Source organism: Rhinoderma darwinii, chromosome 4, assembly GCF_050947455.1.
Source record: "Rhinoderma darwinii isolate aRhiDar2 chromosome 4, aRhiDar2.hap1, whole genome shotgun sequence".
Lineage (NCBI taxonomy): Eukaryota > Metazoa > Chordata > Amphibia > Anura > Rhinodermatidae > Rhinoderma > Rhinoderma darwinii.
This window is the reverse complement of record NC_134690.1, coordinates 367040523-367056151: the sequence shown is the minus strand read 5'-3', so window position 1 is coordinate 367056151 and position 15629 is coordinate 367040523. Positions and strand designations below refer to the sequence as shown.

General features: G+C 41.0%; 1 protein-coding gene across 1 annotated transcript in view; it reads left to right on the top strand.

Moving 5' to 3' along the window:
• TASP1 (taspase 1) overlaps nucleotides 1-1295 on the top strand; it is a 122395-nt gene extending 121100 nt beyond the window's left edge. The window contains exon 15 of the mRNA XM_075864534.1: nucleotides 25-1295. Within this exon, the coding sequence (XP_075720649.1) occupies nucleotides 25-117 (93 nt within the window). The 3' untranslated portion in view covers nucleotides 118-1295. The remainder of the gene's footprint in view (nucleotides 1-24) is intronic.
• The last annotated feature ends 14334 nt before the right edge of the window (nucleotides 1296-15629 follow it).

The following is a 15629-nucleotide window of genomic DNA, read 5'->3' as shown; positions in this document are numbered from 1 at the left end:
TAACCTTCCTTTTATTTTTTTCAGACCCACATTTCCAGGCTTCCTCCGGGTGCAGTGGCTGGCCAGTCTGTTGCCATTGAAGGAGGTGTGTGTAGATTAGAGAGTCCACAGAGCTGAACACAACTCTTCAATGGTCCACCAGCTGCTTCTTCCTCACAGATGACCCACTCATGGAGATATTACACTCTGCTTCAGAAGCTCTTGTCATTGCACAATATGCACCATATAACCCGAACAGCATGCAGCTGTGTATCCTGTAATCTTATTGTGCCACCGTAAAGGCTTCCTCTGATAATAATGTGCTTACATACAGTAGGCTGCTTCAACCTCTCCGCAGTTATTGGACTTTGTGTCGGTTAGATGTACCCATTTTCCTAATGATTTATTGTTTCCAAAGTATAGTGTATGCTTGTTTTTGATCTTGTTCTCTGATATTTTACTAGTTTCCTAATTATATTTCCCTTAAAATTACAAGTGCTTTTTGAGTAATTATGTATCCCTTGGACATCCCTTTAAATGCCTGGCTGTCGTGTAGGTAAGTGTTCTCAGTGCAAGTGAGACGTTTGCTCGGATGCAAATTGCCTTCCTTTTTCCCTTGCATAACCTAGGATGGGCAAATATAGTTTATTTTGTTACATTTTTTTTGTTTCAGCGTTACATTAGTTTACTATATTCTCTTTCAATTAAAAGAAATGTTAGAGATAAAAAAAAAAAAGCTGCTTCCTTCTTGAAATTGCATCGCTCTTGTCCATAGGCTGTGTCTGGTATTGCAGCTCAGCCCCTTTCATATGACTGAGGCTGGGCTGCAATACCAGACATGGTCTGTGGACGACAGTGGTGCTGTTTCAGCAAGGAATAGCCATGTTTTGTTTGCTTATTTTTTTTGTGTTTTTTTAAATCTCAAACAGCCCTTTTAAGTGACAGTCTGAATTAATTTTATTTATAGGGCATATGGAGACATATTTATGGTATGCACATATTATTTTATCGTAAAACTAAGGCAAAGGAAATATACAAAATAATTTCACACTTTAGAGCTTAATGGAAACATATATCAATTATAACATATAAGTCTACAGTATACTTTAGATGGGCTTCCAGGCAAAGCGGTGATCTTATATAACACGTATTTGCTAGTACTGCTGGTCAATATTTCAACACTTGTCCACTGATGTTTCTTGCAAATGAAAATGTACTGTAGTAAGACTACAAAGTATATAAAAGTCTATATACTGTAAACTGAATATTACTGCTCCTATTTTCTATGACTGCAAATAAAGTCAAATATTACTATACATTTGGCTCTGAGGATTTTTACACTTAAATAATTGAAGCTCCTTCCATTTGACCTATAAGCGCAGGAGATTTCACAGTCTGTGGCTTGGGAACGAATAGCATCTAATCTCTACATGCAGTGCCCATACAGAGTGCTTAAAGGTAATATATCATCAGAAAATGACATCATTTAAACTGATTATTAATATTATATTTTTATTGTAAATTGCAAAAAACTCTTCATAATGGCCACTAGAGACCGGCGGAATTGCTGTTTTGTTTTTCAATTCCAGTCCACAAAATAATTTTTACGTTTCCCAGTATATTATATAGTACATTAAATGGTGGCATTAAAAATATAACTCATCCCCCAAAAAGCAAGCCCTCATATGGGTGTCAACGGAAAAATAAAAAAATTATCGCTCTTGGAATGCAGGGATCAAAAATGAAAAAGAAAAAAACATGAATTTGTCCTTAAGAGGTTAATTCATATGCGGCCAATTAGATTATTCTTCGATCCAATAACCTAATGGAAATGGTTTTCTAAAAGTTAGTCATGAGGATATATAGTCTGTGACCTCTGCTATAGCTAGATGCACCCTGATATCTTCGCTTTCAGTATTGACCTCACATAATAATGCCGGTCTATGCTTCATTATAGAACAGATATGAAAGTTGGGCTTACAGGTTAGATTTCTTCTTCACAACATGATTGCTGGCAGATCCTTTAATTCTGTGCAGTCTCTGACAATACAATGTCCTGCCTGCTTCAAACTTCAAAGGAAACACACACATTTTTCATGCTGCGTGAAAGTTGTGGTCATAAGAGTAGCTCTTTGAAGTTTACAACAGGTGCTACACCACAGCCTTTACTGCAGAGCAGATCTCCGTCCTCTTTACTAACACCGCAGTATACTGCCATAAAAAAAACTATTCCATAATCTCTGTCAATTGTAAAACACAAAGTTTTCTTCTAAAATAGTAACTATTAATGAAACTGTTATGACATGATCAGCCTTATAGCATTGTCCCATCATGCAATTGAGGACATGGTAGTATAATGTATGCGTTTAGTTCCATTTTGCTATAATCTATTATTATTATTACTATTATTATATGATCTGTATAATATATGTATCCAGTGTTAGCAAACCAGGTCACCGTATAAGTGGTAAAATTTGAGGGTGGGATTATTAATTGAAGGTAACAGCAATTGTAGTGGATTGGATGCTACTCAGTAGCACTCTTTAAATTGCATATATCATCATCTATAACATCATAAAGAGGATCTGTCACTAGTTTATTAATTCCCTATCTTCTAACTAATCTAATAGACGCTATGAAACTGATGACTGCAAATAAAAGTTTTTTGGAAAAAATGTCACTGTAAAGTTTTATGAGCATTTTTCTAAATATGCTAATTTGGCTATAATAGCCAAATAGGAGGTTACTCTTCCTTTTTACTCTGGGCGGTGTAATGTTTTCTGTATGATGCTGTCCAATCAGCATACAGCTTCTCCCCCTTCCCTGCCCAGCAACACAGCCTGATCATTTATTATACAGCTTTCATTCCCGACTGTGTTTTCAACTGTTGCCATATGAAATATTAGAAAGTTCGAATCTCATCTTTCATATGCTACCAGAACCGCTGTTCTAGGTGGTCCACAGCCGGAGATATGGCTGTTTGCAGTGATCCCCCTTCCCTCCAGCCTCCGTCTCTCACACTGTGTGAAGCAGCTTAATGCTGATAGGACAGCGCCGGAGGCAGCTCCACCTCAGGAGAATCGCTGCTGTTGACACCCACTTGTCTAGTATAGCCTCATTTACATAATTAGAAAATCTGAAAATGTTTAAAATAATAAATGTTTTGGGACACTATTTTCACTAGCATTATCAGTGTGACACCACCTATTAGATTAGCTAGGAGATAGGGCATTACTAAACTAGTGACAGATCCTCTTTAAATCTGTTTGAATTAATTTTATAGTCTTTTAGTGTCAAAGCTAAAGGAAAAAGATATTGGTTTGTATGTAAAAACGTGCATAATCTTTTCTGGTTTGAGGGCCACATTGTTGGATTAGGCAGCAATTAAACTTTAATGGATCACTGGGTAATACTGAGGCACTGTTTATGCCTAGCGCAGGGCCTGAGGGGGGTGCAAGAATGACAGTGTTTCAAAGAGACTGCCACTTGGGCCTGCACTAAGCATAACACATTAATTATTATGTCTGACTTGCTTTAAGTTGCTTAAAATAGAACTCAAACAGTCGCACAGTGCCTTCCGTAACAGTATTAGCCACATAGTACTGCTCATAACAGCCTGCCACAGTGCTTCCTATCTGTTCCAGCCACACAGTGCTCCCATAACAGTGCCAGCCACACAGTGCACCATTAGCACTTAGCTGTTCCTGCTACCCTGCTGCGCCCTGTACTGTTAGGGTATGTTTACATGGCCTATTTTCTGCCGTTTTTCGGGCCGTAAACGTCCGAAAAGTCGGAAGCAGAAAACTTCTAAATGTCCGCCCATTGATTTCAATGGGAAAAACGGCGTTCTGTTCCGATGGGCCGTTTTTTTTATGCGGCTGCGTAACAAAATGGCAGCAAAAATTAAGTGCATGTCACTTCAGCCGTTTTCGAAGCCGTTTTTCATAAACTCTATAGAAAAACAGCTCCAAAAACAGCCGTTAAATCGCGAGTGGCTTAAAAAACTTCTGAAAAGCAGTAGCGGTTTTCCCTTGAAAACAGCTCCGTATTTTCAGACGTTTTTTGTTAAGCGTGTGAACATACCTTTAGGGTATGTTCACACATGGAGTCAAAAACGGCTGAAAATTACGGCGCTGTTTTCAGAGAAAACAGCCTCTGATTTTCAGGCGCTTTTCAAACTGAAAATGAAGCTTCTTTTAATTTGGAGCTTCTTTTGAGGCGTTTTTCATAGTGTTCAATGGAAAATCAGCTCCCAAAAATGACTCAATAAGTGACATGCTACTTCTTTTTACGGAGCGTCTTTTTATGCTCTGTTTTTTAAAACCGCGGCATAAAAAGATGCCCCGTATGAACTAAATGCTGTTTTTCCCATTGATTTCCATGGGCAGATGTTTGTAGGCGTTCAGCTTCCGTTTTTTTCAGACGTTTTTGGAGGCGTAAACGTCCCGAAATACACCTGAAAACACTGCGTGTGAACATACCCTTATTGTGAAGTAGAAGCATCTAGGAGTAACAACCGCTCAGGCACGAAGTAATAGACCATGCAAACTCAGAGCGAGGCCGCAGTTCCAAACTGCCTCTGGAAATTAAATCCGCACAAGAACTGTGCGTCATGAGCTTCAAGAAATGGCTTTCCCTGGTCGAGCAATTGCACACAACCCTAAGTTCACCATGCGCAATGTCAAGCGTTGGTTGGAGTGGTGTAAAGCACGCGGCTGTTATGGAATCACGGGTTGCGCAATTCCCAAAAGGCTGCTGGAGACTGTCATGAGTAAGCGTGCAAATAAAACCGCAACCCCAAATCCGTCAACGCTGATCGACAGAATCTAAGGCTACTCTGAGTTATTCGCCAGAGCCCACCGTAAGGGATGGTTTTTGCTGCACAGATCCCAGGTTGTTCTAACAGAGTTCAGTGTTGGATAAGGTGTGCAATGCAGGCTATACGTGAACAGGTAACCAGACAGCCAGAGGGTAAACAAAGTCCAAAACAGAGCGAGTGGAAATCTGGTATAGCAGAGGTCAGAGCCAGCCAGGAGCAGATAATCAAAAATCAGTAAACAGGGGGTTAACGAGAGACAAGCCGAGGTCAGTTTCCAAGAAGTACAGAAGTCTGGGGCACAGGGTAAGTGAGAGCTTGATTACAACACCTAAGTAAGGAGAAAATTCACAAGCAAAGAAAGAGGGAGGAGGCCAGGTATAAATACTCAACCCAACACCTGACCACAAGAAGACCGAGAAGTGGGAAAGGCTCAGGAAGTAAACAGAACCGCCCAGAAGGTAAATCAGTAGTCATGGCGGTCTTAAAGACGCAGACGCTTCCTAACGGCAGCCACTGGGGTTTGGCTGATGCCAGGAAAATGCTACCTACCAGAATGCATAGGGTCTATTGTAAATTTTTTGTGAAGGAGGGATAATGGTCTGGGGCTTTGTTTGTGCTACAGCTTACAAAGAAATTTTGGACAATTGTATGCTTCCAACTTTGTGGCAACAGTTTGGGGAAGGCCCTTCCTGTTCCAGTATAAATGTGCCCAAAGCAATGTCCACAAAGTCATGGTTCAACGAGTTTGGTGTGGAGGAACCAAAGTGGCCTGCACAGAACTCTGATCTCAACCGCATCAAACAATATTGGGAGGAATTGGGATGTCTATTCCAGGTCAAACCTACTTGTCCAGCATCAGTGCCTGACCGCACACATGCTTTTTTGGCTGAATGTGCACAAATTTCCATAGACACACTCCAAAATGTTGTGCAAAGGCTGTTTATAGCTGCAAGAGGTAGGCCAACTCAATTTGGAATGGGATGTCTAAAAAGCTCATATAGGTCAGGTGTCTACATACTTTTGTCCATATGGTGTAGTTCTGATACAAGTTATTCTAACTCAGATTGATTTACTTGGTCCTGCAGGAGATAAAAAATGCAGACAGCTGAGCACTGACCATGATACATAATAATATTGGATGTGGATTGTGGTTTAATAACGATTTTAGTAGAGTATTGTTGAAGAGTCTATCAGGAGAGTAATGCAATGATGAACTGGCTTTGAGTCTGTAAATGCCTCCCATATATCATAAAAGGCCGTAAATCTCACAGACATGTCCCAGAATGCACATCTAAGTTGAGTTCTTCTGCTCCTTCTGCACATTGCACTATCAATGACTCATGAAGAGTGACATTCAAAAATAAATTGTGGTTACTTTTATCTGATCTGCTCTGGCAGTGATTGAGAACTAAATGTTGCCAACAAACACAGTGAAGGGAGGTTTGGCACCACATTATGTGTGGGGTCCAGTAGAACACAAGTCCTGGAAGATCTAGTCATAATTGCTCATGTGCTTCATTGCCAACTGTCCCATATTTCCAAGAGAAACTTATAGAGTTTTGTTTATCCCATGTTTTGGTGCCTATACACTGACTGTATAAACATTAGACCTATAGCTTCCAATCAATGCCAAAGAGACATGGCACGCTCTTTATACCTGTACTGAATGGTGTGTGTGCTACTACAATAGCCCATTATAATGAAGGCTTTATAATGTGACTGATAGTATAGCTCACTATTGCAGATGAGTGTGTAAGTGTAGCAGAGCTGAAGTTTGCATTGAACTGTTGTCTATGTGCACCATGATAATGCATAAAGTTAATGTTACTCAGTAGACAAATGCTATGTCCACTTTAGCAACCATGCATCTAAAATGCAAACGTAATCAACTTTGCTAATTTTTCTATTACTTTGTGTCTACAACTCCTGTGCAGACCTATGCATCTCCATGGTAACAGACTACAAACAAATCCTGAGTAGTATGAACTGACCGCCATACTCTCTTAGACTATTTTGTAAAGTTGCGTCATTATTATTTTCGGGTGCATTGGGACAATAAAAATAAAAAAATGGGTGGGGATATGCCTCCCAGCTGTCCAGCAACATCATAGGTAAAGGAAAAGAAGAATGGGGATTATTGGATTTTAGCATGTATAAACCTTTGTTCCTGCTCTCTCCATTCTTGGTTGAGCGTGCGTATTTATGGTGACGGCTGGATAAGCTGTATGACATATGTATGGCCGGGTTTACCTGCAGTCCTGGAAATTCACTGATTAATGCTACTATAAAACTGGCCTAGTAACAGTATTGGACTTATAACTGCCGGCCGATGTGCCTAAGTAGTGCCAGCTGCAATGTCCAAATGACCGATTGCCAAAATAGCCAATGCATATCTGCAGTTGAGTATCAGTTCAAAGGTGTCTCTTTATTACACCAGGTATGCTAAGATCACTATACTCATTCTTTATGCCAATTCTCCCTCTATGAGGATCTTTCCATTCCACAAAAGTATTTGACCCTCTAAAAACTGGGTATTCACTTACACTGCCTGATTGGGTAGTCTGAGTCAAAATCTGCAGTTACTGGTAGTGGTACTCTAAGGAGGAATATAAAACTTTAACTACGAAAAGCAAATCACTGAATAAAGTCATACTTACTGACACAAGGGCAGGTTCATACACCAGTTCCCAACAGGATGCAGACGAACCACAATGCTACATAGAGGGAGATTGCAAAGGTGCCAAATACTGATGAACATCCCCTCTCACACCTACGAACAGCAAATGATTCAGTGTCGGCTCTGTAAAAACAAGTAATTATAATAGTTTACATTGTAATAGACACAGTGGTCATGTAGTGACAGAAGGATTGTCTAATAGCAGTCTCTGATATCCGCCATGTTGGTTGTTTTTTTTTCATATTCGTGATATTAATTAAATGACATGTTAGTAAATGGAGTAGAGAGGCTTCAAGGATACCAAGCAACACATTGCTGCAACCCCTCTGCTCTCTTTATTCACAGAAAACAGGTGTAGGAAGCAGCAAGCAGTACCAGGAGGACAACCCCCAAGGGCTCTATATATATATATATATATATATATATATATATATATATATATACACACACTACCATTCAAAAGTTTAGGGTTACTTAGAAATTTCCTTATTTTTGAAAGAAAAGCACAGTTTTTTTCAATGAAGAGAACATTAAATTAATCAGAAATACACTATACATTGATAATGTGGTAAATGACTATTCTAGCTGCAAACGTCTGGTTTTTAATGCAATATCTACATAGGTGTATAGAGGCCCATTTCCAGCAACCATCACTCCAGTGTTCTAATGGTACATTGTGTTTGCTAACTGTGTTAGAAGGCTAATGGATGATTAGAAAACACTTGAAAACCCTTGTGCAATTATGTTAGCACCGCTGTAAACAGTTTTGCTGTTTAGAGGAGCTATAAAACTGACCTTCCTTTGAGCTAGTTGAGAATCTGGAGCATTACATTTGTGGGTTCGATTAAACTCTCCAAATGGCTAGAAAAAGAGAGCTTTCATGTGAAACTCGACAGTCTATTCTTGTTCTTAGAAATGAAGGCTATTCCATGCGAGAAATTGCCAAGAAACTGAAGATTTCCTACAACGGTGTGTACTACTCCCTTCAGAGGACAGCACAAACAGGCTCTAACCAGAGTAGAAAGAGAAGTGGGAGGCCCCGCTGCACAACTGAGCAACAAGACAAGTACATTAGAGTCTCTAGTTTGAGAAATAGACGCCTCACGGGTCTTCAACTGGCAGCTTCATTAAATAGTACCCGCAAAACGCCAGTGTCAACGTCTACAGTGAAGAGGCGACTCCGGGATGCTGGCCTTCAGGGCAGAGTGGCAAAGAAAAAGCCATATCTGAGACTGTGCTTTTGCCCATATTAATGTTTTCCTTTTATTAGCCACAGACATTGGACAGAGGAAGATTGGAAAAAAGTGTTATGGACAGACGAATCGACGTTTGAGGTGTTTGGATCACACAGAAGAACATTTGTGAGACGCAGAACAACTCAAAAGATGCTGGAAGAGTGCCTGACGCCATCTGTCAAGCATGGTGGAGGTAATGTGATGGTCTGGGTTTGCTTTGGTGCTGGTAAAGTGGGAGATTTGTAAAAGGGATTTTGAATAAGGAAGGCTATCACTCCATTTTGCAACACCATGCCATACCCTGTGGACAGCGCTTGATTGGAGCCAATTTCATCCTACAACAGGACAATGACCCAAAGCACACCTCCAAATTATGCAAGAACTATTTAGGGAAGAAGCAGGCAGCTGGTATTCTATCTGTAATGGAGTGGCCAGCGCAGTCAACAGATCTCAACCCCATAGAGCTGTTGTGGGAGCAGCTTGACCGTATGGTACGCAAGAAGTGCCCATCAAGCCAAGCCAACTTGTGGGAGGGGCTTCTGGAAGCATGGGGTGAAATTTCTCCCGATTACCTCGGCAAATTAACAGCTAGAATGCCAAAGGTCTGCAATGCTGTAATTGCTGCAAATGGAGCATTCTTTGACGAAAGCAAAGTTTGAAGGAGAACATTATTATTTCAAATAAAAATCATTATTTCTAACCTTGTCAATGTCTTGACTGTTTTCTAGTCAATTTGCAACTCATTTGATAAATAGAAGTGTGAGTTTTCATGGAAAACACAAAATTGTCTGGGTAGTGTGTGTATATGTATGTATGTATGTGTATGTATATATATATATATATATATATTATATGCAAAATGGCAAATAATCAACAACTAGTCAAAGGGAGAGGTGGCCGTGCCTGTAAGGCTGGGTTCACACACCCTATTTACGGACGTAATTCAGGCATTTTAGCCCCGAATTACGTCCGAAAATACGGCTCCGGAGCGTCGGCACACATCTGCGCATTCATTTGAATGGGTTTTACGATGTACTGTGCCGATGGTAATTTTTTTTACGCGCCGCTGTCAAAAGACGGCGCGTAAAAAAGACGTCAAAGAAGTGCATGTCACTTCTTCAGTCGGAAATGGAGCCATTTTCCATGGACTCCATGGAAAAACAGCTCCAATTACGTCCGTAATGGATGCAGCGAAAGACGCCTGCACATGCCATTACGGCTGAAATTACGGTGCTGTTATCTCCTGAAAACAGCACCGTAATTTCAGCCGTAACGGACGCTGCCGTGTGAACATACCCTAAGCGTTTACAAACTAAAGAGTAGAGATTAAACAAAATTAAAAAAAATAACTTGCAGCCACTTTAAGGGTCAGTTCACACAAAGTTTTTTTGACGCAGAAAACTGCTGAAAATGCCTCTAATTGATTTCAATGATAGGCGGAGGCGTTTTTTTCCCGCGAGCAGAAAAAATGGCTCGCTGGAAAGAGAAGCGGCATGCCCTATCTTCGGGCGTTTACGTCTCTGACCTCCCATTGACATCAAATTGCAAACAGAATATTGAGGCAGATTTTCTGCCTGCAAAAACTCTGTGTGAACCCAGCCCTAATAAAGCGAAGAGCATCAGGTAGCGCTTGGCCCGGGGATTCCGGGTATGGGGATGCCCCTGACGTCCATGTATGGACACTGAGGTCAGGGGCTTTCAACTACAGAATCCCCAGCCAGAGCATCGGTAGCGCTCTGGCTGAGAACTCCGGGGCTGGAGAAGCCTCTGATATCACTGTCCATATATGGACAGTGACATCAAGGTCTTTCCCAAGACAGGAGTCCCCGCCCAGAGCACTTGCCATGCTCTGGCCGGGGACTCTGTAGTTGAAAGCCCCTGACATCACTGTCCATATATAGACTGTGATATAACGAGCTTCCCTTGGCTCAGTGCTTAAAGTAGCCCTGTGCCCGGGGATTTCATACAGTGGGATACGTCGGGACTCCTCCAGTTGTATACCTTTCGACAGAAGTGATAAACGTGATGTGAACAGCTGATCATAGAGTGTCCTGCTGGGACCAGCAGCGATCAACTGTAACCTCCACAAGTGAAATGAAAAATTACAAAGTACCTATTGAAATTAGTGGGCCACCCATGTAATGTATGGATGACTCCGGTCCTCCGGACCGAGAAACACTCTTTTGCAATCGCCCTCCTCCCTGGCCAATAGAGGAGGATCCTGAACAGCAGAACTTCCTCGAATAACTCAGTATTTAACGTTGGGTTTTCTAAATAAGACAACACCTCTAACTATTGTGATTTATAACAAACATTTCTACATTCCAAGATGTGTCCTATATTATACCAATGCTGAAGATCCTATAGAAATCTTACTTGCCTATTTCTTCTTTCCTCCAGTTTTCCGTGATGCAAACAGTTCTATTAAAAAGAAAGTTGCTGCATATTTTTCTCTTAAAATAAGAGAAATTATCTTTGAGTTACAGATTACTGAACCCCCCCCCCCCCCACACACACACACACACACACACACACACACACACTCGTTTTACTGATTTCCTCATAAGAGATGGAAAGTTACGATGGAAATTGTAAACAGTGACCGATAATTCATACACTTTGTAGAATAAGTAGAGTAAGTAAATGAGCCAGCTTGCCAATAGTCTTATATCTACAATTGTCATATCAGGCTACAGCTAGACTATACAAAAGTCGGCGGAGAATACTTTCCTTTCAAACATACTTAATTTCTGATTAGATGACTCAATACCCTATGTGATATCTGCAATATACATCATAAGCAAAATGCAGAAAACAACTAAGTATTCAGGAGTCAGCTGTATTTTGCTTTAATGGTTCCCCTTTATTAAAAATGTATTTTTCATCGGTTTCTTTTAACTGATTACATTTTTCAACCTTTGATCTTGGCAAAAGCTCTAAAACATACATAACTCCAAAGCTCACAAAGCAAGATGTGAACGCAAAAATGCACTTTGGCTGTAAACTGTATAAGTGAAGGAAGGATTACATCTAAAATTGGCCGTACCGCACACTACAGAAATTTAATGACCGTGGATCACATTCAGAAATGTCAAAGAAAAGCCAAGGATGGCTCAATGTAAAGTAAACGCAGAGCTGTAGTATTGAAAAATTACCTTGCGGTTTTCACATTTAGGACTAAGAACAATACTCACCAGGTTCTGCTGGGAATATATCCAGGCTAGATTTACCCCACCATTGCCAAAGGAACCAAGATTGCATAGTGAGCAAATACAATGTTACCTCTCCAATGAAGCATTGTTTGTGTGAAGCCATCATAACTCTTCTGTATAGCATGAAATTAAATCCCGGCTGAAGGATCATGCAAAAAAATAAATAAATTAAAGTATCTTGATTGTAAGTATGTAAAACATATTGAGGCAATTAAGAGATTATTTGAGGATTTAAAGGAGGCAAATGGATCACTTTCTGGATCAAGACATTTCCTTTCCTGCAGAGCGTACAAGCCTTCCATGATCTGTGAACCTTGATGCATATTTTCAATTAATTGCCGTATTCTCATTTCATTATATTTCTTTTTGTTGATATTTTATGCACTCGGAGGTCTAGAGAATGGAAATGCCATGAAGCACACAGGACAGTAATGTTTATACATGATGATTACATTTATTAAAGGTGTAACGGCCACCACCACCACCACCGTATACATACCTTTCTACTGCGTACTCTGGCTCCTGGCCAGCGCCACGTCTCTCCCTCTCTCCGGTCTGGTTGACCCAGCTTTCCTAGTCTATAAAAGGGCTCCACCCACACCACTGCTTTGCATAAGCAATTAGGTTCCTCCTACTTGCTAGTGAAAACTTGCATTATTGTTTGTTTGGATTACCTATTATTGACCTCTGCCTTTACTAAGACTATTTCTGCCTGCCAACTGCACTGACCTGTTGCTTATTACCTGTGACGATCCTCTGCCGCCTGCCCTGACCTTTGGCTCTGCTAACTGTGAGTGTTTGTCTGCCCTGACCTACACTATACCTGATTCTGCATATTGTTTGCATCATACCTGTCCGCATCGGTCGTTGCCAAGGGAGACTAGGGGTACGACCTGGGGATACTAGCGGCCATGGCCACATATCCGTATGGAGGTTTAATGGTAAAGACCTAGTCATCCCTTGGACTCTGCTCCACCGATTAGCACTATGTCAAATCCTTTCGTGACAAAGTGGGTCCACGCCATCCCAAAAAGTCCTTCATTCCAAGTGGAATGAATGATATGTGATAGATGTGGGCCCTATTACAGATTCTGCATGAGCTTCAAGTTATGCCTCTGGGCAGATCAGACAGACTGTCAGTATCAGAGTGAAGACAGGAAGGAGAGCACCATTCTGCAGGGGGGATGATTAAATCACATAGGCTGTATATCTGTCTAAAGAGTGAGAAGAGCACATGTGGGGGAGGGAAGGGGAAATAACACACTCCGCAGCATCAGAGTCTGTTAGCACAAGGGAAAAGAGATCCCTCATGGACTGTAGAAGGAGAAATCAGTACAGGAAGAAAGCTGTGCAGATACATGAGAGCTAGAGAGGGCAGCAGCATCCTGGAGTCACCGAACTTATATCCAGCATGTATTCCTGGGAGGGAGACATCCACAGGAGAAAAGTCTCAAACTAATAGCAGGTTGCAAACTGAATATCAATCGGTCTAAAAATGTTTAAATGAATAAAGATTGCAGCCTGAAACATAGTTCTACTTTTTTTTTTAATTCTAAGGCTATGTTCACACATCGAGACTTGTTGCAGATTTTTGAGACAAAGCCAGAAATGTATCCAGGAGGAACGAGAAGTATTTGTTCTTCGTTTATATTTTCCATTTCTTTTGAATTTACTTCTGGCTTTGGCTTATAAATCAGCACCAAAATCCGCAATAAATCAGGTAGATAGCTGTATCCCTATCCTCTCTGTCTTCTATTTACAGAATTACACCAAACTGATTTTTCTGGGACTGAGGGGTTTTCTGAACATGCTGAATTCATACGCTGCTTATTTGCGGAGCGAACTCCACACTGAACATTCACAGCAATTTACAATACAATGCATGTGGATGGGGTTTTGAAGACCCCATCCTCATGTAGAAAAACAAGCATGCTCATTATGTTGTGGAAATGCTGTGGATTTTCCCAGAGAATTTTACCCATTCAATGTTATACGGTGAAATCCGCTGCAAAATCCATATGTAAGACTTGTATTTGGCTGTGAATTTGCCGCGGATTCACCATAGATTTTTTTTCCACGTTTGGACGTACTCTTAAAGATACTGGGTTTCCCTTATAGGATATAATTCAAAGTTTCATATATTCACGTGTACTTTTGATATTTAAAAATAAATAATGCATATGTATATATACAGTATAAACTATAGCAAAAAGAGAGTGGCACTCCAAATGTTGGCTTAATCTAAATGATACGTTTATTCACCCATAGTGTACAGGCAAGGTTTCGACTCTACCAGAGTCATTTCAAGAAATGTGAACAAGTTGTGTGTGGGTATATATACACACCTATCTCATACAAATAGTACAAAAATGTACATAATCCAATCATGTCATTAAAAAAAATCCATACAATAAATACAAGAAAGTGGATAATATAGTTATCACATACAGTGCAAAATACACAGTCGAGTTACATTATTAGGACCACATCCTACTTTCGACGTCTGCAGCGCATAGCCCATGAAGGAAGTGATATGTTGTCGGCTAGCTTGGTGGGTATATAAGGTGTGCGATAGGTTATCTGAACACATATCACTCGTTGTTGCCATTGGTAAAAGGGGCGATTTGTCAGAGTTATATCACTCGTTGTTGCCATTGGTAAAAGGGGCGATTTGTCAGAGTTCCAAAAAGGGATCATTATTGGCTTTCGGCCCAAGGGTGGCAGTATTTCTCAAACTTCGCAGTTTGTGAACTGTTCGCGTGCTGCTGTGGAGAAAGTGTATCGTGAGTGGACAAATGGCACCATTGGGAATAAACGACGTGGAAACTGCGGAGCACCACGTGCCATTGATGTGAGAGATGAACGTCTGCTTTGAAGGTGCACGAACAATACGCAACAGTGGAGCAGCTCACCATGGAAATCAACCAGGGGGCTACCAGACGTCTGTCTAAAACAACAGTTCAGCGAACCCTACTGCGTATGGGGCTCTGAAGCAGACGGATGGTCACTGCTCCTATGCTAACATGCTGGTGCATCTGAAAAAAAGGCTTCAATTTGCACTGCAGTATTGTAATAGGACCACCGATGATTGGCAAAGTGTTGCCTTCTCCAAAGACTTACATTTTATGCTTCATCGAACAGATGGACATTGGCGTGTTAGGCGAGAAACATCAGAGAACAAACACCCTGCAACCATTGCTGGAAGAACGCAAGCTGGTGACGGCAGAGTTATAATCTGGGGATTTTTTTCATGCCATTCTCTGGACCCACTCAGTGGAAGGCACTCTGAACCGATTTGAGTATGAATCCATTGTTGCAGATCACGTCCACCCATACATGCTGTTTATCTTCCTTGGGGCTGATGGAATCTTCCAGTAAGACAATGCGACATGTCACAAGGCTAGAAATGTCCGACAGTGGTTGGAAGAGCACGACCAAGACTTCTAAGTACTTCTCTGGCCCCCTAATTCTCCAGACTTGAACCTAATTGAGCATCTGTAGGACCACCTCAATCATCTTGTTCGCTCTATGAATCCTCCCCCGCGCACCCTCCAGCAAATGTGGGAGGCACTGCAGTCAGCACGGCTCCAGATACCTGAGACAACCTACCAGCACTTTATTGAGTCATATGACTCGACTGTGTATGTTTTCATTGATGTACAAAACATAAAAGTATCATAACAATCACACATGTATCCAAAATCCCA